The sequence below is a fragment of the Palaemon carinicauda genome, chromosome 16, assembly GCF_036898095.1.
Source record: "Palaemon carinicauda isolate YSFRI2023 chromosome 16, ASM3689809v2, whole genome shotgun sequence".
Lineage (NCBI taxonomy): Eukaryota > Metazoa > Arthropoda > Malacostraca > Decapoda > Palaemonidae > Palaemon > Palaemon carinicauda.
This window is the reverse complement of record NC_090740.1, coordinates 131,954,541-131,978,028: the sequence shown is the minus strand read 5'-3', so window position 1 is coordinate 131,978,028 and position 23,488 is coordinate 131,954,541. Positions and strand designations below refer to the sequence as shown.

At 36.4% G+C, this 23,488-nt stretch overlaps 1 protein-coding gene across 4 annotated transcripts in view; it reads left to right on the top strand.

Moving 5' to 3' along the window:
• DNAlig3 (DNA ligase 3) overlaps positions 1 to 23,488 on the top strand; it is a 108,364-nt gene that overhangs the window by 25,102 nt on the left and 59,774 nt on the right. For all 4 annotated transcript variants that reach the window (XM_068390099.1, XM_068390096.1, XM_068390097.1 and 1 more), the window contains exons 4-12: positions 231 to 404; positions 5,780 to 5,959; positions 15,421 to 15,527; positions 15,678 to 15,889; positions 17,330 to 17,407; positions 17,637 to 17,784; positions 18,049 to 18,207; positions 21,998 to 22,129; positions 22,252 to 22,331. In XM_068390099.1, the coding sequence (XP_068246200.1) occupies positions 231 to 404; positions 5,780 to 5,959; positions 15,421 to 15,527; positions 15,678 to 15,889; positions 17,330 to 17,407; positions 17,637 to 17,784; positions 18,049 to 18,207; positions 21,998 to 22,129; positions 22,252 to 22,331 (1,270 nt within the window). The remainder of the gene's footprint in view (positions 1 to 230; positions 405 to 5,779; positions 5,960 to 15,420; positions 15,528 to 15,677; positions 15,890 to 17,329; positions 17,408 to 17,636; positions 17,785 to 18,048; positions 18,208 to 21,997; positions 22,130 to 22,251; positions 22,332 to 23,488) is intronic.

Genomic DNA, 23,488 nt, shown 5'->3' with positions numbered 1-23,488 from the left:
TAGAAATGTGAAGTACTTATGCATTAGTCTTTTTAATTCATTATATGATAAACATTTTTCAGTACTTGGAAAATTACTCATTGATAGAGATCGATTCTTCCAAGTCTTTCATTGTTTATTACTATGAAAAAGAGGGGATATTGACCAGTCCAATGAGTCCTTTCATTGTAGCTCTGCATCTCGGTGCTTAACGTAGAGGTCATAGGGCTTAGTTTCTTTGCCTCTTTCAGATTTGAAGAATACTGTTAAAGAAAAAGCAACTCCCAAAAAGCAAACTGCCCCAAAGAAGACTCCACAGAAGCAAACTCCAAAGAAGCAGCAGACACCACAAAAAGATACACCACAGAAACAAGTTACTACTAATCCAAAAATAACAAAGCCAAGTGGCACCCCCAGTAAATCAGGTTAGTTACTTGGATATTTGTGATTTTCCTCATATGAATGTTATAGCATTTCATATTATGACATTAGTGCTTTGTAAAATTATGCAAACTGGTGATATGATTATATCTTGTATGTTTATCAAAAACAGCTAGTTGCTAGGTAGACTGTGTTTCTTGAACATTTACCTTTTTGTGTAATTTCTTTATTTTTCTATTATACTCTCGTGAAACTGCATTCTTTCATGAGTGTGTGGTTTAGTAATGAACTCTGTGAATTTAGTAGTGGAAGTTGCAATGACTGAACAATTAGATACTTTATTTAACAAAGAAAAAACATGGGGAATGAATATGAAAATGTCGTCTAACTTTTTGGGATTTGATAACACTGTGTCTCTTTAAATATACAACATTGAAAGGATCAAGGAAAACGAAAGCAATACGAGAGCTTTATCTATGGTTATATTTACTCTTTCATTTGCGGAAAATTAAGAATTGAAGTATTCATTTTAATTTTGTACTAGTATTGGGTTTTTATATGGTAAAACTATGTTTTTTATCTCAAAGCTTTTACTTTACAATGGCCCAGTACACATACCTAGAACTGTTTTGTATGTTAATTTGTACGCAAGTCAAAAACAGTTAGCCTAAGCGTCCAAAATTGTAGCTAGTCTATGGCATATACCACATTATCATCATCATTTTTATTATTATTATTATTATTATTATTATTATTATTTTTATTATTATTATTATTATTATTACAAGGTAAGGTATAACTCTAGTTGGAAAAGCAAGAGGTATAAGCCCAAGGGCTCCAACAGGACAAAATGGCCCAGCGAGGAAAGCAAATAAGGAAATAAACAAAGTCCAAGACAAGTAATATAAAATCAAAATAAGATATTTTAAAAACCATAAAGTTAAATTAAATCTTTCATATATAAATATAAACTTAAAAAAAACAAGATGAAGAGAAATAAGATAGAACGGCATGCCCAAGCGCACCCTCAAGCAAGAGAACTCTAATCCAAGATAGCGGAAGGCCATGGTACAGAGGCTTTGACACTACCCAAGTCTAGAGAACAGTGGTTTGATTTTTGAGTGTCCTCCTAAAAGAACGGCTTACCATAGCTAAAGAGTCTCTTCTACCCATACTAAGAGGAAAGTTGCCATCGAACAATTACACTGCAGTAGTTAACCCCTTGAGCAAAGAAGAGTTATTTGGTAATCTCAGTGTTCTTAGGTGTATGAGGACAGGAGAATATGGAAAGAATAGGGCAGACTCTTCGGTGTACTGTATGTGTAGGCAAAGACAAAAAGAGCCTTAACCAAAGAGAGGGATTCAGTGTAGTACTGTCTGGCCATGCAAAGGGCCCAATAACTCTCTAGTAGTAGTATCTCAACGGGTTAATAAGAATAACGATTTTCTATCAACAGTATTTGATTCTTATGAATGATATCAAGCTTATAACAAACATAAGTTTTTAATGTGATAAACAGATTTTTAATGTTTCCGTGAAAAAGTGGTACTTAAATACATGAAATAAAGTTTGTTCCTTTGCATCTACAAACTTTTTGTCCTTTGAAATAGGGAATTATCTTCAGGTGAACTAGAACAGCTGTTGAAATCATTATTAAGGTACAGTAGTTTACGAGGTGGTGAGTGCAAGCGAGTAGCTTTGCCCTCTCTCTTGTCGAAGACTTCACTTTTTTGTTTCTCCTCCAAGGAGTACAATCATACTGTACCATCCTATCCAAGGCTGTTTATTCTTTATCTCATAATTTTGGGCTTCAATAGCTAATATTGGCTTCATTTTGATAATGGAACACAACAGGAATGCTAGCGTGTTAACACTGAATTAGTTTATGACTAAACGGACGAAAGATCCACTAACTAATTAGGGGCACGGTTGTTTACTGAGTGTAGAGTGTATCCTCTCATTAAAGGCGAGTATATTCTTTTAGCAGTGGAAAGTGTAAAGGCTGTCTTCTCCAGCATTATTCAGGGCTATGCCTATGATAATGCCAGAGACTGTTTAGTACTTTGTGTACCTCATTAATTTCACCGTTCGTAGAAATTTCTGGGTGTACATTCCTGTGAGTGTGCTTCAAGAGCAGAGAGAACAATTATCTGCATTGGGATTTTTTTCAGGGTTGGTAGTGTTAAGTGATTTCCACACATGCATTTTGAACATGTGCTGCAAGCTCTTCCTTGCAGAGCACTCATGACAAGGGACTTAGGGAAGGCTTGTCTGATGGCTGGAAGAGGGAATTCTCACCAAGGGAGTCTCTCGACTCTGGTGGCTGGACGAGGGAATTCTCACTAAGGGAGTCTCTTGACTCCGTGCCCCTAGATTCCCCACTTCTAAACGTACAACTGTCAGGTGCATTGTAGAGTGGTCGGTCTTTCACCTGGGTGACCTGATTGTGTCAGGTGTGTATACGTACAACATACTACTGAGAAGATTATGAGAAATAAATCATATATTACTGGAGCTTGCCTTCTCCAGCTTCTTATTTAGTGTTGGCCTGTTCAGTAGAGTGGGGTGGCAACCTTTTCCCCTTTGTTTTTCTGGGTTTCCCCTCTTCTCCTCTGTCATCTCTTAGGCTAAGGAACTGATTTATTTGGATGGCCTCTGTATTCAGGAGCTTGGCTCCAGGTATTCTAGGCTTCCTTCCCCTACCCTCTAACCTTAAGATAGTTATGGGATGGGTTTATTCTTATTTTGCTCTTTTGGGAAAAACTTTCACTCGGTTATTTGGTATTCCCTTAACCTCGTAATTCACACATTAGCCTCTTAATCCTTCTCCTAGAGGGGGATTGACTAGGTAATTGACAAAGTCAATTGTCCCTCAAAGAGGGGTTGAGATGAAATTGCTCCTCTTCCCCATATTCTGGTTTGGATAGATCGTGGAATACTAATTTTACCTAACAAGTTTATAGTTGTTTAAATTCCAATTACTAATGGTGGACTCGAAAACTAAATTTAACCAGCTGGTGGGTATCAACTCTGGTAAAGTCAAGATATTTGAAATGGCAGCATGTTCTTGGTAACAAGAACAGAGTATGTATTGCAATGTTACCAACCCTGACAATAAGTTTATCTTTAGAAATAAAAATTACCAGTAAAGGTGAATTTCACCAGGCAAACACTTACCTGAATTTCACCAGGCAAACACTTACCAAAAGTAGGTACAGTATAAACTATTAGTCAAATCCAAAACTCCATTTATTATTATTATTATTACTTGCTAAGCTACAACCCTAGTTGGAAAAGCAGAATGCTATAAGCTCAGGGGCTACAACAGGGGAGATAGCCCAGCGAGGAAAGGAAACAAGGAAATATAGAATATTTTAATAGGTGTAACATTAAAATAAATATATCAAGAGGAAGAGAAATAAGATAGAATAGTGTGCCTGAGTGTACCCTTAAGCAAGAGAACTTTAACCCCAGACAGTGGAAGACCATGGTACAGAGCCTATGGCACTACCCAAGACTAGAGAACAATGGTTTGATTTTGGAGTGTCGTTCTCTTAGAAGAGCTGCTTACCATAGCTAAAGTCTCTCATACCTTTTCAAAAGGAAAGTGGTCTCTGATTAATTACAGTGCAGTAACCCCTTGGGTGAAGAAGAATTGTTTGGTAATCTCAGTGTTGTCGGTGTGTGTGTGCGTAAGCAAAAGGAAAATGAACCATAACCAGAGAGAAGGATCCAATGTAGTACTGTCTGGCCAGTTAAAAAGACCCCATAACACTAGCGGTTACTATCGCTGGTTCCCTGGTGACCAGAATGTTTATATTCTTTGAGAGAAAGTTCTGAAATATTACAAACTGCTGTGTAATACTAATAACAAATTACAGTAATTTGTAGTGGAATTACACTTATTCAAATTAACCAAACTTTAGCCTGTAAAATATAAAAATCTTGCAAAGCTTGCTTGCTTACCGGAATGCATGAAATATGACATGAGGTTGGGCTCAAGATAGATAGAAGAAAAACAGATGATGATGAGAATGGAGTATGCAATGGAAGATGAAATATAATTGGAAGGAGAAAGGATTAATGAGGTAGAACCATTTAAATATCTAGGAACTATCTTTAATCCAAAATCTTTGAAATTTGAGTTTAATGAAAGATTGAAGGAAGCAAATCAGACAATGGCTAGGTTAAGTAAAATTTGGAAATCAAATTGTCTGAAATTACATATAAAAATCAGGCTAGACGGTATATCAGTTTAGTGAGATCAGTGTTACTTCATGGACATGAGTCGTGGTATGACAATGAAATAATATCCAACAGATTATGTAGATCTGAGAAAAAAGCCCACAGAAGGATATTGGGAGTTAAATGGCAGTACAGAATTAGGAATGAAACTATAAGAGAGATTACTCGAGTGCCATATGTGGATGAGATCATGGTGTGGGGTAGATGGAGATGGGTTGAGCATGTTCTTCGCACTCCCCAAGAGAGATAAGTTCACTGAACTTCCAACTGGGCTTTACAAGGCACTAGAAGAGTTGGAAAGCCCAGGCCTACATGGCTGAGGACTATGAACCGTTAAGTAGGAGATGAGAAATGAAGTATTGATTTAACAGCTCAAGAAAGAGACGACTGGCTAGATCTAACCGAGGCCCTTTGCGTCAATAGGTGTGGGAGGAGATGATGATGATAGTTATGTTATTAAGTGACACCATATTGTTGACATCACACACTTCCGAGCATACTGACCAGCTGTTGAGTTTAACTTTTTGTAATATTTTTTAGTACTGAAATTCCATTTGAAGTTTTCTGGTTTGATTTTTTGACATACACAACTTTTTATTATTAATAGTGATATACTCGGTTATAATGATGTGGAAATATATAGAAAATTGTACATACTGTATGTTTACTTTCAATATTTTTATAATTTAGCCTATGAATGTTTGGTATGAATATTAGGCAGTTTAATACTGTAATTTGCTTAGTTGTTTTATTGTGGAAGTGCAAATTCATATATAAACAGTTCGTACATAGTTGTGTAAATGGATATTGAATACATTGATGTACAAAACACTAGGTTTTTACAAACAAAGGAACTTTTAAGTTAACCAAAGGTATGGTAAATGGTGCTTAGCGTATATAAACTAACCTATATATGATTAATCCGACAATTTGATTTATCTGTCAAGGCTGTCCTCTCATTTATATCAGATTATTGAGGGTATGCTGTTATTCTCTATTAAACTCAATTTATGATTAAATCTTTATTCAATGTATAACTTTTAAAGCAATTGTATAATGACAGTTGCCTATATCTGAATGACAAATACTTAATGATAATTACTGTTATAAGTTTTGTAAACTTCCCTTTACTAGAGTTATTGTAGTTTTGTAACAGAATTATCAACTTTACAGAAGACGCTGGTTCCTCAAAAGGACCGCCACCACCAAGAAATGACCCTGGTATGGACAGGAATCATAAAGATAACTCTTTTAGAGAGTTTCGTCGTATCTGTGCAAATGTTGCAGATGAACCAAGCTACTTAGGAAAAACCGATATTGTCTCTAAGTTTTTGACCTACGGATCCAGTAAAGGTAAGTTGTTCTTTGATGTTAAACTTTAGATTTGATTATTATTCATTGCCAGGGGGTAAATGTATAAAGGCATGCCATAGTCTAAGGGTAAACTTTTACTGAATCATTCTTTGTATCTTTTTATTACATGTATTTAAGCTAGATAACTTGGTCATTTGTTCTTATTAACATAATGTATTATTATGTTTACACCCATTTTCATTGATCTTTTACCCACTTTAACCATTTTGTATGATTATCGTTGCTGTAATGTCAACAGTCGGTGGTTTGGTTTTGTGAAAGTGTTATTGTAAAAGATTTCTCTAGACTCCAGCTTTAATGGTATAACCTTTATATAATCCAATTTCTTTTTCATGAGAGCTTGTAGAATGTGAGTCTCTTCATTCAAGAGGTAAACTGCAGAAATAATTTACTTTATGTAATTCAGTGCTTCTCAATATGTAAAGCTCCTTAATTTTACAATGGGTGATACCCTCATCAAAAGTTAATGTTATGTTGTTCACTACCTCTACCATCGATTATTTGGCTACCAGAAATATTACACGCAAGCACTCGATGGTGCGTGTAATAAAGCATTGAGGAGCCTGGTAGGAATGCCAATGTATGGTGGTATAGGAAGAAAAACACAAAATCCTGAAAATTTACACTGAGCTTCATATGGCAATGGAGAATGTGAATACAAAATATTTTGTCAAAATTCCTCCTACTTTCATAGCTATACCTATAGGGTAATTAGTAAAAGTAACCCAATAAACCAAAAACATTGTTCCCTACAAGAAAATGCAGTATTTCTTGTTATCGTAAATTTTGATAATTATTACATTTTAATGTAAAGCAAATTGTGAGCAATGGCATGTGTATAGATTCCATGAGTCATAAGATGATATATAACACGGTAAATTACACCCTTTGCCCTTCAGTCCTACCACAAACCTCATAAGAATACAGTACATGTTTGAGTTTGACCTTTGACATTCACTAATTTTTACGTCTGTTTTTCTCGTTTTTGGCAAGAATTTCATCATTTCAAAGAGGAAAAGACAATTTCAACATCTCGCTAACATAAGGAAGAAAATTCGCTATAATAAGAGTTGAGAAGTGGGTAATATCAGCGAAATTAGCAGAGTTAGTGAAGGAGAGAGATGATGAAGGAGCGATGGTATCAGCTAAAGAAGCAAGATATTGAGCAAAGGGATCTTCATTTATGATTGAAATATGATAAATAATTTTGTTTTCATTTATTGATATCCAAAAAAGAACATAAAATTTATAATAATCATGATTCATTAAAATTGTCTTTGTAAAAATACAAAGAAAAACTTTGAGCGCCCGTATCCCAAAACTATACTTATTGACCTTCAAATTCTATTTTATACATACATACATACATATACCAAAGGCACTTTCCCCAATTTTGGGGGGTAGACGACATCAACAAGAAGCAAACAAAAAAGGGGACCTCTACTCTCTACGTTCCTCCAGCCTAACCAGGGACTCAGCCGAGTTCAGCTGGTACTGCTAGGGTGCCACAGCCCAACCTCCCACATTTCCACCACAGATGAAGCTTCATAATGCTGAGTCCCCTACTGCTGCTACCTCCGCGGTCATCTAAGGCACCGGAGGAAGCAGCAGGGCCTACCGGAACTGCGTCACAATCGCTCGCCATTCATTCCTATTTCTAGCACGCTCTCTTGCCTCTCTCACATCTATCCTCCTATCACCCAGAGCTTTCTTCACACCATCCATCCACCCAAGCTTTGGCCTTCCTCTTGTACTTCTCCCATCAACTCTTGCATTCATCACCTTCTTTAGCAGACAGCCATTTTCCATTCTCTCAACATGGCCAAACCACCTCAACACATTCATATCCACTGTAGCCGCTAACTCATTTCTTACACCCGTTCTCACCCTCACCACTTCGTTCCTAACCCTATCTACTCGAGATACACCAGCCATACTCCTCAGACACTTCATCTCACATTCAATTTCTGTCTCTCCATCACTTTCATTCCCCACAACTCCGATCCATACATCACATTTGGTACAATCACTTTCTCATATAGAACTCTCTTTACATTCATGCCCAACCCTCTATTTTTTACTACTCCCTTAACTGCCCCCAACACTTTGCAACCTTCATTGACTCTCTGACGTACATCTGCTTCCACTCCACCATTTGCTGCAACAACAGACCCCAAGTACTTAAACTGATCCACCTCCTCAAGTAACTCTCCATTCAACATGACATTCAACCTTGCACCACCTTCCCTTCTCGTACATCTCATAACCTTACTCTTACCCACATTAACTCTCAACTTCCTTCTCTCACACACCTTTCCAAATTCTGTCACTAGTCGGTCAAGCTTCTCTTCTGTGTCTGCTACCAGTACAGTATCATCCGCAAACAACAACTGATTTACCTCCCATTCATGATCATTCTCGCCTACCAGTTTTAATCCTCGTCCAAGCACTCGAGCATTCACCTCTCTCACCACTCCATCAACATACAAGTTAAACAACCATGGCGACATCACACATCCCTGTCTCAGCCCCACTCTCACCGGAAACCAATCACTCACTTCATTTCCTATTCTAACACATGCTTTACTACCTTTGTAGAAACTTTTCACTGCTTGCAACAACCTTCCACCAACTCCATATAACCTCATCACATTCCACATTGCTTCCCTATCAACTCTATCATATGCTTTCTCCAGATCAATAAACGCAACATACACCTCCTTACCTTTTGCTAAATATTTCTCGCATATCTGCCTAACTGTAAAAATCTGATTCATACAACCCCTACCTCTTCTAAAACCACCCTGTACTTCCAAGATTGCATTCTCTGTTTTATCCTTAATCCTATTAATCAGTACTCTACCATACACTTTTCCAACTACACTCAACAAACTAATACCTCTTGAATTACAACACTCATGCACATCTCCCTTACCCTTATATAGTGGTACAATACATGCACAGACCCAATCTACTGGTACTATTGACAACACAAAACACACATTAAACAATCTCACCAACCATTCAAGTACAGTCACACCCCCTTCCTTCAACATCTCAGCTTTCACACCATCCATACCAGATGCTTTTCCTACTCTTGTTTCATCTAGTGCTCTCCTCACTTCCTCTATCGTAATCTCTCTCTCATTCTCATCTCCCATCACTGGCACCTCAACACCTGGAACAGCAATTATATCTGCCTCCCTATCATCCTCAACATTCAGCAAACTTTCAAAATATTCCGCCCACCTTTTCCTTGCCTTCTCTCCTTTTAACAACCTTCCATTTCCATCTTTCACCGTCTCTTCAATTCTTGTGCCGGCCTTCCTTACTCTCTTACCTTCTTTCCAAAACTTCTTCTTATTCTCTTCATATGACTGACCCAGTCCCTAACCCCACCTCAGGTCAGCTGCCCTCTTTGCCTCACATACTTTGCGCTTTACTTCCACCTTTTTCTCTCTATATTTTTCATACTTCTCTATACTATTATATTTAAATATTTAAAGATATACCATTGAAATTTGGTATATAACATAGAAAGACATTATAAAACAATAAAAAGGAGCCCTTTTATCCATTTTTTGTTTCATATTTTCTTCTTAGGTTTTTTTTCCTGAAATATAGGGTTTATTTTTTTACCATAATGAAAAAAATCATATCTAGCAAGAAAATGACTTTTAAAAAAATGTTTTATTTAAGGTCTATATTACGTCCAAATAGGGTATTAATCAAATGTTTTAATATTGAATATCAATGGAGGAGATAGAATTTGAAAAACACAAATTTTCAAGATAAATTGCCCTGGCATCGCAAAACCGAAGGTCAGAGGCAAAAATCCTGTGCAGTTTGTAGATGTCCTAAGTCACCTTATTAAGTGGTATGAATTTCAAAGTCCTATCCTGAAAAAACGGCATTAGCCGTCCAGCCCCCTTAAGGTAAGGACTGGTTGGCAGCAGCCATAACACTCAGGAGCTACAGTCTTTTTTTCCTCACATTCAACTTGCAATCCACTCGCAAGGTATCTATGGCTGTCCATCAAGTCGATGACGACTCCTGCGGCCTTAAATGATAACTCTGGTGATGATTATTAAATTAGTACTGCTTATCACTGATGCCATTGTGTATGACTGTGCAGATCAATCCTAGAACTATAGACTCAAATGCACAGGTCAAGTTGGCATTCAATTGGAGGATTCCCATAGGATGATTTTGTCTTTGTTTCCTGTGTTGCTGTCATGCTAGGATTCTTTCATCTTCTAGTCTAGTTACCCGCGCACTGCACAATGAACGTCACAGTGGTCTGTTGGAAGTGTTTGCTTCAAGATCTTCTGGGTTAATGTTACATTTCTTAAATGGTGAATTTGTTATCTTTATATCTTTTCATTTGACCCCCCCCTCCCCCCTGGATTTTGACGTTCTTTAGGGAGCTGTCCATACAAGACCCGATGATGAGGGAGGTGGTGTTCTGGCATACGTATAATATATCCAGTTCATCTCAACTGTCTTTTTGCTAGTGTGGCTTCTATGCTGATTGATTTGGCCTGATGTGATATATCCATGTTATTTCAAGGATGTGTTGTAAACATCTAACATGGGAGACTTCCATAAGTTTTATGTGGCAATGGTAGACAATCAAGGATTTGGCACCATATAGTAGAGTGGAGAGGCCTACAGCTACATAGACTGAGATCTTGGTATCTATCTTCAGGTTGTTGTTATCGAATACTCTGGAGCGAAGGCGTCCGAAGGATGCTGATGCTTGGTTGATTCAGGATAAGATTTCTTCATCTATGTTGTGCTTGATGGAGAGCACAATGTCAAGATAAAGAATAATTTGCTAGTGATTCTACCTAAGACGTGGGCATAGAATTGAATCACTGGCTAATATTTGACCGAGGTGATTAATTAAGTGCATGGTATGAGGTAAAAAATAGGCCAAATTTGAATGAATTTATGCCACATCTGTTGTTTAAGATGACAAAACCAGTGTGTAGGCTGACTTTTGCTTTATCTTTAGAAATCCAAAATCCATCCATCCATATACCAAGGCACTTCCCCCAATTTTGGGGGGTAGCCGACACCAACAATGAAACAAAACAAAAAGGGGACCTCTACTCTCTATGTTCCTAAAGCCTAATCAGGGACTCAACCGAGTTCAGCTGGTACTGCTAGGGTGCCACAGCCCAACCTCCCACATTTCCACCACAGATGAAGCTTCATAATGCTGAGTCCCCTACTGCTGCTACCTCCGCGGTCATCTAAGGCACCGGAGGAAGCAACAGGGCCTACTGGAACTGCGTCACAATCGCTCGCCATTCATTCCTATTTCTAGCACGCTCTCTTGCCTCTCTCACATCTATCCTCCTATCACCCGGAGCTTTTTTCACACCATCCATCCACCCAAACCTTGGCCTTCCTCTTGTACTTCTCCCATCAACTCTTGCATTCATCACCTTCTTTAGCAGACAACCATTTTCCATTCTCTCAACATGGCCAAACCACCTCAACACATTCATATCCACTCTAGCCGCTAACTCATTTCTTACACCCGTTCTCTCCCTCACCACTTCGTTCCTAACCCTTTCTACTCGAGATACACCAGCCATACTCCTTAGACACTTTATCTCAAACACATTCAATTTCTGTCTCTCCATCACTTTCATTCCCCACAACTCCGATCCATACATCACAGTTGGTACAATCACTTTCTCATATAGAACTCTCTTTACATTTATGCCCAACCCTCTATTTTTACTACTCCCTTAACTGCCCCCAACACTTTGCAACCTTCATTCACTCTCTGACGTACATCTGCTTCCACTTCACCATTTGCTGCAACAATAGACCCCAAGTACTTAAACTGATCCACCTCCTCAAGTAACTCTCCATTCAACATGACATTCAACCTTGCACCACCTTCCCTTCTCGTACATCTCATAACCTTACTCTTACCCACATTAACTCTCAACTTCCTTCTCTCACACACCTTTCCAAATTCTGTCACTAGTCGGTCAAGCTTCTCTTCTGTGTCTGCTACCAGTGCAGTATCATCCGCAAACAACAACTGATTTACCTCCCATTCATGGTCATTCTCGCCTACCAGTTTTAATCCTCGTCGAAGCACTTGAGCATTCACCTCTCTCACCACTCCATCAACATACAAGTTAAACAACCATGGCGACATCACACATCCCTGTCTCAGCCACACTCTCACCGGAAACCAATCACTCACTTCATTTCCTATTCTAACACATGCTTTACTACCTTTGTAGAAACTTTTCACTGCTTGCAACAACCTTCCACCAACTCCATATAACTTCATCACATTCCACATTGCTTCCTTATCAACTCTATCGTATGCTTTCTCCAGATCCATAAACACAACGTACACCTCCTTACCTTTTGCTAAATATTTCTCGCATATCTGCCTAACTGTAAAAATCTGATTCATACAACCCCTACCTCTTCTAAAACCACCCTGTACTTCCAAGATTGCATTCTCTGTTTTATCCTTAATCCTATTAATCAATACTCTACCATACACTTTTCCAACTACACTCAACAAACTAATACCTCTTGAATTACAACACTCATGCACATCTCCCTTACCCTTATATAGTGGTACAATACATGCACAAACCCAATCCACTGGTACCATTGACAACACAAAACATATTAAACAATCTCACCAACCATTCAAGTACAGTCAAACCCCCTTCCTTCAACATCTCAGCTTTCACACCATCCATACCAGATGCTTTTCCTACTCTTGTTTCATCTAGTGCTCTCCTCACTTCATCTATTGTAATCTCTCTCTCATTTTCATCTTCCATCACTGGCACCTCAACACCTGGAACAGCAATTATATCTGCCTCCCTATTATCCTCAACATTCAGCAAACTTTCAAAATATTCCGCCCACCTTTTCCTTGCCTCCTCTCCTTTTAACAACCTTCCATTTCCATCTTTCACTGTCTCTTCAATTCTTGCGCCAGCCTTCCTTACTCTCTTCACTTATTTCCAAAACTTCTTCTTATTCTCTTCATATGACTGACCCAATCCCTGACCCCACCTCAGGTCAGCTGCCCTCTTTGCCTCACGCACCTTGTGCTTTACTTCCACATTTTTCTCTCTATTTTTCATACTTCTCTATACTATTACTCTGCAGCCATTCTTCAAAAGCCCTCTTTTTCTCTTCCACTTTTACCTTTACTCCTTCATTCCACCATTCACTGCCCTTCCTCATGCTGCCTCCAACAACCTTCTTGCCACATACATCACTTGTAATCTCAACAAAATTTTCTTTTACTAACTTCCACTCCTCCTCTAAATTACCAGTTTCTCTTACTCTCACTTCGTCATATGCCATTTTCAACCTTTCCTGATATTTACTTTTTACCCCCAGTTTTATTAGCTCTTCAATCCTCACTACCTCCCTTTTACATCCACCTACTTTATTCCCCCACTCTTTTGCTACAACTAATTTTCCTTCCACCAAAAAATGATCAGACGTACCGTTAGCCATACCCCTAAACACGTGCATGTCTTTCAATCTTCCAAACATTCTTTTAGTTATTAACACATAATCCATTAATGCCCTTTCTACTACTCTTCCATTTGCCACTCTTACCCATGTATAATTATTTTTATCTTTCTTTTTAAAGAAGCTAGCACTTATTACCTTCTCTTGTTCAACACACGTCTACCAGTCTCTCACCACTCTCATTTTCACCTGGTACGCCATACTTCCCAATGACACCTTCTACCTCTCCAGCGCCCACTCTAGCATTTAAGTCACCCATAACAACTACATAATTCCTTCTACCCAGTCCTCCTACACACCTAGTTAATTCATTCCAGAACTCATTCCGCTCTTCTTCACTTTTCTCACTACCTGGCCCATACGCACTGACAAACGCCCAACATTCCCTACCCAACCTAACCCTTACCCACATTAACCTAGATGATATCTCCTTCCATTCCACTACTTTACCTGTCATCCATTCAGTCAGCAATAACGCCACACCCTCTCTCGCTCTTCCCCTTTCAATCCCAGACACTCTACCAGACATTTCACCAAACATCACTTCACCTTTTCCTTTCATCTTTGTCTCACACAAGGCCAATACATCCATCCTTCTACTTCTAAACATACTTCCAATCTCAAAATAAATAAATTAAATAAAGGCAATTATACATCATACTTTTGCTAAACATGCCGCCTGAAATGGAAAACATTATGAGAAACAAACGGATTCTTTTACATATATGTTTATAGGTTAGCTTTTGCAGCAACAGATGTCTTACCAAGTATTGATTATGTAATGATTATGACATTACTAATTTTGTACTTACTTTATCCTTATAAATTAAAAATAAATGAAATAAGAGCAATTTTATATTGTATTTCCTAAACACTCCCCCTAAAACAGAAACCATTTTGTTTACCTGTCATCGCTGGTCATAACCAACAAATAAACGAATGCATGCATTTACACACCCAAATGATAACTAATGATGCTAAGAGTATTTAGTGAAGATGATGATGTTAATAACTGTATCCCTAGAAGTTGCTGCACGTCACATAACAGATAATCCGTTTTGTTGGTTTTTAGTCAAGAATAAAACTACCGCAAATGACTATGATAACCTGTTCTTACCCGTACCAACGACAATTGTACATTTCATTTCCATAAAATTTTTTGTAACTTCAGCCCTAAATTCACATTTAATTTCTTAACAACTTGTACCCACATCAATTATGAAACCACTAGCAAAAAGAAGAAAGTACGAGGCTACTTTTAGATTACAAGTCATACAAAAAGCCAAGCAATTGAGCAGCCGCTGAAATGTTCAATGTGAAAGAGAAGATGGTGAGAATTTAGAGGAGTGAGGGTATGCTAATTTGAATTCACTGTGATATGCAAACTACCTGTACTTTTGTTCACAGTTGGTCTCCCGCTACTGTGCGAAGACAAGAAAGATAATGGAGGTAAAAATTAAGATGAAAATTATGAAAGAATGGAAAGATAATTCTTGCAAAACCATCATTGGACCTTTTATTTCCTACAATAAGTTATACAGAAAGTAATTTATCACAACACTGCATTGGTCCAAAATACTTAGATTACAGAACTTAAGCAATTGTATGGAATGTGTGTGTCTACCCACTATTTCTCTCTCTCTCTCTCTCTCTCTCTCTCTCTCTCTCTCTCTCTCTCTCTCTCTCTCTCTCTCTCTCTCTCTCTCTCTCTCTCTCTCTCTCTCTCATTTAATTTGCTTGTTCAAGTTTTAATCGTTTAAATTTTTTATTTAGTAGTAGTAATTGATTTATGTCTTTTATCTTTAATCTTTTTTATAACTACTTGATACTACTTAATAGCCTTTTTGATGCAGTACCAGGTTATATCAAACTTTTATTAAGCATTTTTTTTTTCACAGAGAAGTTTGAAGGGGATTTGAGACTGTGGATCAAATTATTGCTTCCTGGTGTCATCAAGCGAGTTTATAACTTGCAAAGCAAACAGCTAGTCAAATTGTTTTCTCAAGTACGTATAATTATATATTCAGGAATAGCATGTCTTTTGAGAATGTTAAGTTTTCCTTTGCCCATTCATATTGAAGTATGCTATCAAATCTTTTCAATATCTTTTAGGCCATTTAGATGAAGTGTAAACTAGCACTATTTCTTTTTGCAGCTGTTCAATAGTAATCAAGAAGAAATGCTTGAAGATTTAGAAAATGGTGATGTGGCTGAAACGGTACGAGTTTTCTTTGAAAAGTCCTCTGTTCTCTCACCTGTCAAGAAAAGTAATCTCTCCATTCAGGATGTAGATGATCTGTTAGAAGAACTCTCTGGAGTAACAAAGGAAGAGGAACATTCTTATGTCCTTAAAAAGATATGCAAAAGGTAACTTACACATGTAATAAAGTTTGGTCATTAACTGAAGTTCTCTACAATACAAAATTTGATGTTATATATACTTGAGGTGTTGTATGTATTATATGTACAGACCTGATATTTTACTTAAACTAAACACCATGAAAGATATGGTGACCTTAGTTTTGAATTCCCTCTATTAATGATAGATATTTTAGTCGTTCTTTTTGGGCAGTACTGAATTTACCAGGTGGTAAGAGAGCCCTCGTGTATTTCATTCATATTTTGTTTGTGTAAGTTGTTAGTGAGGTTTGCTTTATTCTGTCTCTAATATCTCCTTATCTTTCATTGAAATTGGAGTCAGGATGCTAGAAAATCTCAAATCAATCAATCAAGCATTGACATTCCCTCTATAAATGGAAGGATAAAAACTTTGTTCTGTGGTACATGGTCCTTTGGATAGTGCAAGGGCAGTGGCTACCTTGTAAGATGGTCGAACTTGTCTTGTTTTTTTTACACCTTTTCACCGTTTGTCATATGCCTGACCATAAACAAGTTAAGGTTTTCTACGAGTTCCAGAATGATCCTGGCGTGCGCGCACACATATTCTCTCTCTCTCTCTCTCTCTCTCTCTCTCTCTCTCTCTCTCTCTCTCTCTCTCTCTCTCTCTCTCTCTCTCTCTCTCTCTCTCTCTCTCTCTCTCTCTCTCTCTCTCTCTCTCTCTCTCTCTCTCTCCACATATGCATTAAAATACACAAAACACACACAATAGAGTCAAATATATAATTCAGGACAATTTACTGTAAAATTTAGGTAAAGTAAACAATAAAATACCCTACTGTGACTTACATTTTTAAACTAATTCTGATGCATTTGTGTACAATGCTGGAATATTCGTTTGTAAATAACTTTTTGTTTTTATCTAATCTCTTACTGACAGCAATAGAGAATGAAATAGGGTTTGTCATATTTTATATTTTAAGTTTTTAGCTTACAGTTATGTCTCTTTTAGTTTACAGATATATTGTTTTAAAGGCAGTCAAATAGTTTTGTTTTTCATACAGTGTAGAAGGAAGGTTGTACCTTTTCAAACACATCTAGGAATGTCTACACTCATAGGCTTGACTTTTGTGTATACTGTATGTTTTCTGCTTCCTCTAACAAGTTATTTTAACAACTCTGTAGTGTTTAAGACAGCTTTTCAAGAGTTGCTGTGGAAGAAGATAAAGTGATAGCATAAAATGGGAAAGGTGAAAAATTTCTTGGACTTGCAACAAAGCGTGCTTGAGAAAGAACTGCATGAAGGAATGAGACATTTTCATACTGTATATGATACCCACACAAGTGCTCCAGCACAAGTTATGTATCTACTTAGCTAAGAACCTTGAATGTTAGGTAAATTTCTTAACATGTTTTATTCAGAATAGACTTGTTTTGGTTGGGATTGTATAACAATGTTTTATTTTTCAGGTGTACTGGTAACGATTTGAAAATGGTTATAAGGCTTATCAAAGGAGACTTGAGGATCAATGCTGGAGCCAAGCATATGTAAGAGTCATAAATAAGTAGTTGCTGCTTTTTCTCAATTTCTGAGTTCAATTTGCTATCTATCAGTAATGATATGGAATTTGCACTTTAACCTTGAATAATGTAATTTGTGTATGAAGTTGTTTCTTTATACCTGTATATTTGATGGGTAGGGCTACATTGATAGTATTTTACAAGTTGAAGGAAATTAAACTGATAACTTCAATTTACATAAACAATTCATTTTTAGATTAGATGCAGTGCATCCTGATGCATATGAAGCCTTCCAGACAACTCGAAATATTGATGCTGTCTTGGATCAAGTTATAAAAGTTAAGGCCACAGGGGGTAGTCTCAAGTTTACTGCTGAAGTCATGACACCAGTTCTTCCTATGCTTGTAGGTTATGTTTTCCTTTGATTTTTTTGTTATTCAATACATATATAAGTGTTGCTTGTAATCTGTTGATGTAAACAAAGTAAATGCATTTGAAATAAAAGTAAGAAATAGTTTTAAAGTTTACTGAATTGCAAATTGTTTCTTGAATTTCAATTAAAACTTTTTCTGTGATGAATCAACACCATTTTCCAGCTAAGTATTGTGGTACTTTAGCTGACAGTTTAAAAGTTTTAATGTTAACATTGGATTGGCAAATTTTCGCAGGCTGAGGCATGTAAGTCGGTCGACTACGCTTTCAAGAAATGTCCTAGTTCGGCAATGTATGCTGAAATCAAGTATGATGGAGAAAGAGTACAGGTGCATAAGAAAGGCAACAAATTCAAGTATTATTCACGTTCCTTAAAAGAAGTAATGCCACACAAGGTGAGACATAAAACCTAATACTGTATATCTAAACTTTTTGTTTGTATTTAAAAGGAATGATCTTTCTATTTGTATGGTGAGTTTTGGCTTGAGCATACTGATGATGGTGTAAGCTGTTATAGAGTTTTGAGGACATATTAACTGCATACAGGTCATACAAAGTAATTGAAAAGGTGTTGTGTCAATACACACTAAGTCATTTACAGTACTATTCTTGTGCTTAACATATAGAGAACTTAATCAGATGATTGCCAAGTTTCTTAAAGAGATGAATGACTAATATTTTACACTTTTGTTTAAGTCATTCCTAGACTATGATTTGCCCTTTGACTTATTGAAGTCTACTGTCATTGATGTGAAATGTTGCATTATTTTTTTCTCTTTTTACTGGTCATTCTCATCAGTGGATAGTTGATTTATTGATACTATGGTATATTAATGATAAAACCAGGAGTGCATGACTTTGCAGTTACTAGGGATATATTTATAAAAAATGTAAATTACCTTTTTGGTTTTGTAATGGTAAGGTAATTGCTATATAGATAGACTGAGATAGGGACTGAGAGATGTGTCGTAGGTAGTAGGTTGGCCAGGGCACCATCCACCCATTGAGATATTAATTGCTAGAGAGTTATTGGGAACTTTGACTGGGCAGACAATACTACGTTGGATATGTCCCTGCTTAAGTCTCGATTTTCCTTCGCCTACACATACATTGAATAGTCTGGGTAAACAGCTCTTCTAGAAGGAGGACACTAAAAAATCAAACCGTTGTTCTCTAGTCTAGGGTAGTGCCATAGCCTCTGCACCATGGCCTTTCACTATCTTGGGGTAGAGTTCTCTTCCTTGAGGGTACACTCAGGCATGCTATTCTATTTTATTTCCCTTCATCTTATTTTTTGGAAGTTTTTATAGTTTTTATATGAAATTTATTTTAATGTTACTGTTCTTGAAATATTTTAATTGTTCATTACTTCTCTTAAAGTTTATGTATTTCAATTCCTCACTTGGGTATTTTTCCTAGTTGGAGCCCTTGAGCTTATTAGCACTGCTTTTCCAACTAGGGTTGTAGCTTAGGCAATAATGATAACGATATCTCGATCTGAACATATGCCAAACTTAAAAATGAAAGTTTCTGTAGATTTATTATGCTGTCATGATACTGTAATTTCTGATTATGTTGTTTCATGATACTGAATCGTCTTGGGCACTTTTCATAATAAATTTTTATTGAAAACACTATATATTATCAATTAAAAAAATACTAACTTAACGAGATAAACTAGTTCATTTTTATACAAGAAAATAGATAATTTCTAAGGAAATATCAGTCCTTTTTGTGTACTATTTCCGATAGACTTGTGACGTCATTACAGTGAAGAAATTGGTTGTAAAGTCGAACAGTATTAAGTCGTATTGATCGTAAGTTGATGACTACCTGTATTCCAGATGCTGTAACGACAGTACTTATTCTAATTATTCATATTATTTAATTCTAAGAATATTAATTATTTTAATGAAAATCCCTGATGTTTATAATGCTTCTTTCTCGAAGCTTGGTTTTATGCATGTAATGTAATCAAACCTCATTACAGTATAAGGAAAAAAGTACAATATTCAAGATATCAAAATGTCTGAGGAAAGGTGGAAAAGATATAAAAGGGACATAGTATATTTCAGATGAATATGATGAAAATGAAGTTGTAAGTAAAAGGATCCTGAAAAAACAAGTGTTGAGATTGTCTAAAATAGAAAAATAGACATGAAATAGATTTTTGTACGTTAATAGGACCAATGTGGAAAATGTCTAAAGATATTAAGAAGACCTTTAGTTTAGAATGCCCAAGAACCATCCTGAATAGCAAGAAATGTACTGAATTAAATCACACTAGTTATTGATGTGTTGAACAGAACACATTCAGTGTATAAAAACTACATGCAGGAATAGATGGAACTAGACATGGCGGTGGGGAACATGTCCATAATGACATACAAAGGAGAAAGGTATTTGATACAATAAAAATTTTAAAGGATTAAGATTTCATTTGTGCCATTAAAGTATTGAAGGAGAGGGTCAAGAAATTTAATAAAGAAACACCTAACACAGTTTGTATTAAGCCAGAGTACTTGCATACTCAGTATTTTGATTGCATGTCCGAACAAAGGTATTTTTTTATTGCTTCTGTCCAGAGTTTAATGGATGATCAACACTATACAGTATTTGAAATATAGTTGCTCAAAACTGTGAGGTCACGGGTGAGTGCTGTAGGGGCGATGCAGATACAAGGATTACAGGAAGATCAAATGAGTTCTGCTATTTGAGCGCACTCCCTATTCAGAATAAAATTTTCTGAACTGGAAAATTCTCCTTTTGGCACACGCTCCCCTGCTAGCACTCATTCACCTATCAGTATATGTGTGTGCTTCTCCTTAAAATATGAACACTGACATGTAAATGAGCGCCCTTCGGTTAAGACGTGCTCTCTTGTTAGAGTACATTCAACAGTTTGTGCTACTATCAGTGCATTCACATGCACTCATCAATTAACCCTGTAAGTATTATTCACCTGTCCCTTGGACTCCATATTACGAGCATGTGCGCTCACCTACAGAGAGTCTGTGTTCAAGCATGCTCACGTGGAATGCATTTGTCTGGTGGCGTGCAAGCTTGCTATCCTGATTGCAAGTATTTCTGCTTGCCTCGTGTCCAAAAGTACTATGTCTTCTGGTTAAGGGATTGGTCATAGAGATTAAATAGGAGTTGCATCCATATCCGTTATTAGGGTTGAGGATATTAGGAGTGCAGCTAAATCTTTGAATTTTGGTTGGAATCTTTATTAGGAAAGGGTTTTGGTCACAGCTTGGCCTTGGTGCCATGCCAAATTGGTTCAGTGTTTGCTAAACATCATCTTGAAGAATCCTGCTTGCTTATCTGGATTGCTTTGCATTAGGTCTTGTAGTAGCTGCTGGGAACGTGGTTTGATGAAAATAAGGTTTGTGTAATGTTATAGAAATAGGTGAAAATAATTAGTCTTTTGTATAATTTTTCTCCTTTGTAATACAGTTCATTGTATTGGGTAAAGTATATAGATAAGAAATAGGTAGTGAAAATTATTTATAAACACAATCTGGAGAATCAAGTTATAACGTTAGTTTTTACAGTTTGGTACCAAGGTGTTAGACTAAGAGATAAGTCTAGTGTATTTTTTTAAGAAGTTAAATTCTCTATCTTTCCATCATGATCCACTTCCATCAGTGTGTGGGGTCAGCATATGAACATATGGTAGATTCATAGACATAAACAGAACTTTAAATAAATTTTTTTTTCTATACCCATTCTCTTCCCCACTGACAAATGATGTTAAAAGGATACTAGCTAGACACATCAATTGTAGCCATTAATATGTCACATTGATAGGCAATAGGCATATAGCCTCTTGAAGGGGAAGACAGGAAATTTTTATTTTTGGTATGGTGGGTTGGGTTAACGTCGATATGTCTGCTCCGAGAAAGCAGTATGAACATCGGTGAGTACAGAAATAAAAAATTTGTATGATTAAATTTCAATTTTTATTTTTTAGGTTTCATTTTCATGTGTTTTAACAGAAACGGCTTTGATTATGTTCTTGGTTCCTTGAATCTTATTTATATCTGTTAGACAATTAACATATATTAGTCATTATTCTTAAGTAGTTTTACAAATATTAGTTTACTTGATTTTGGTAGGAAACAACTACAGAAGATTTTTAGCATGTTTCTCACCACTTAATACATAATTCGTTACTTTCAGGTATCCCATTTCAAAGATCACATTCCACAAGCTTTCCGACATGGTGAAGACCTCATTCTTGATGCAGAGGTGCTGATGATAGATAATAATACTGGCATACCATTGCCTTTTGGTACACTTGGTGTTCATAAGGTACGATTTATAAAAAAAAAATTCTTGTTGAAAAAAATACATTTTGAGGTTATTTTTTGACAACCATTTTAAAAGAAATATTATTTGTACCACTAGGTGAATTGTCTTTCTTTTTATTACAGAAAGCAGAATTTCAAGATGCAAATGTTTGCCTTTTTGTATTTGACTGTATTCATTATAATGGACAAGACTTGATGGACAAGTAAGTAATTTTTCTGTTTAAGAAATATGAATTTCTTTTTTATATTTTTTACTATGTATCAGTGCTTAACATCATATTTTACTCATTTTGTGGCTGTTTGCTTGTCTATAAAACTTTGCCAAGAACTTCTAAAATTAACCCTTTTACCCACGGGGTATTTGGAAATTTCCAAACCTTAACCCCCAGGGGGTTATTTTTTTCCCAGCACATTTTGTAGTATATTTTCTTTAAATTGCTCTAACAGCCTTAATTTTTGTCATAGAGAGGTCAGGTTGGTCTCATTCTCTTGGAAAATGCCTGAATTTTCTCAAAAATTTATCAAAAAATATGAAAAACAAATTTTTATAGCATTTTTTTGCAAGAACGTACCGGTACGTCCATGGGGGTAAAGGGATGGGTTTTGTGAAACGTACCAGTACGTCCTTTGGGGGTAAAAGAGTTAATTGATATAGAGTTTAATGTACTTTACTGTACCTTGTAAAAACTTTAAGGTCAATGCTGTGCACATTGATACAATAGCCTTCGAGTAGCGAGAACAATACTACTTTGGAATTTTTTTTTGCTGTATTTGGTTGCCTTTCACAGGAGATTTCTTGGAGACCACACAGTACATTAATCCAAAAATTACACCAAAGAATATAGTATTACTTCATTATCATCTTTCTGGTACAGTAACAATATTGATGACAATTTTTTTTTATCAATACTTACTGGAAATTCATAGGTCTTAATTACCTCATAGGGAGTGCCTCTAAATCTTAAGAATAAAATCTACAATTCTCACTATCATCCCATTTGTGCTGACGCTTATCTCCTTATGGTCCACAGTGCCTGTAGTTAGAATGATCTAAGAAGCTTTTTCAATGTTATCTCTGTTTTGAGTCCAAAGAGAAAGTGACTATGACCAAGAACCAATAAGAGTGGGGAGGTGGGAGAGAGATCCAATGAATTTCACTGAAGTGTTGGAATAAAATTTGATATTTATTAAAGCATATTTCATAGGGAAAACTTGAATTTTGCAACATATATCAACTACTATATTGATTTATCTTGGTGAATAAAAAGATGTACTTTTGAGTCGTTATAAATATGTGTGACATTAAATTTTCTAATTTTAATCTTGTGTATATCTTTTTGAATGTTTAATATCTATTTGG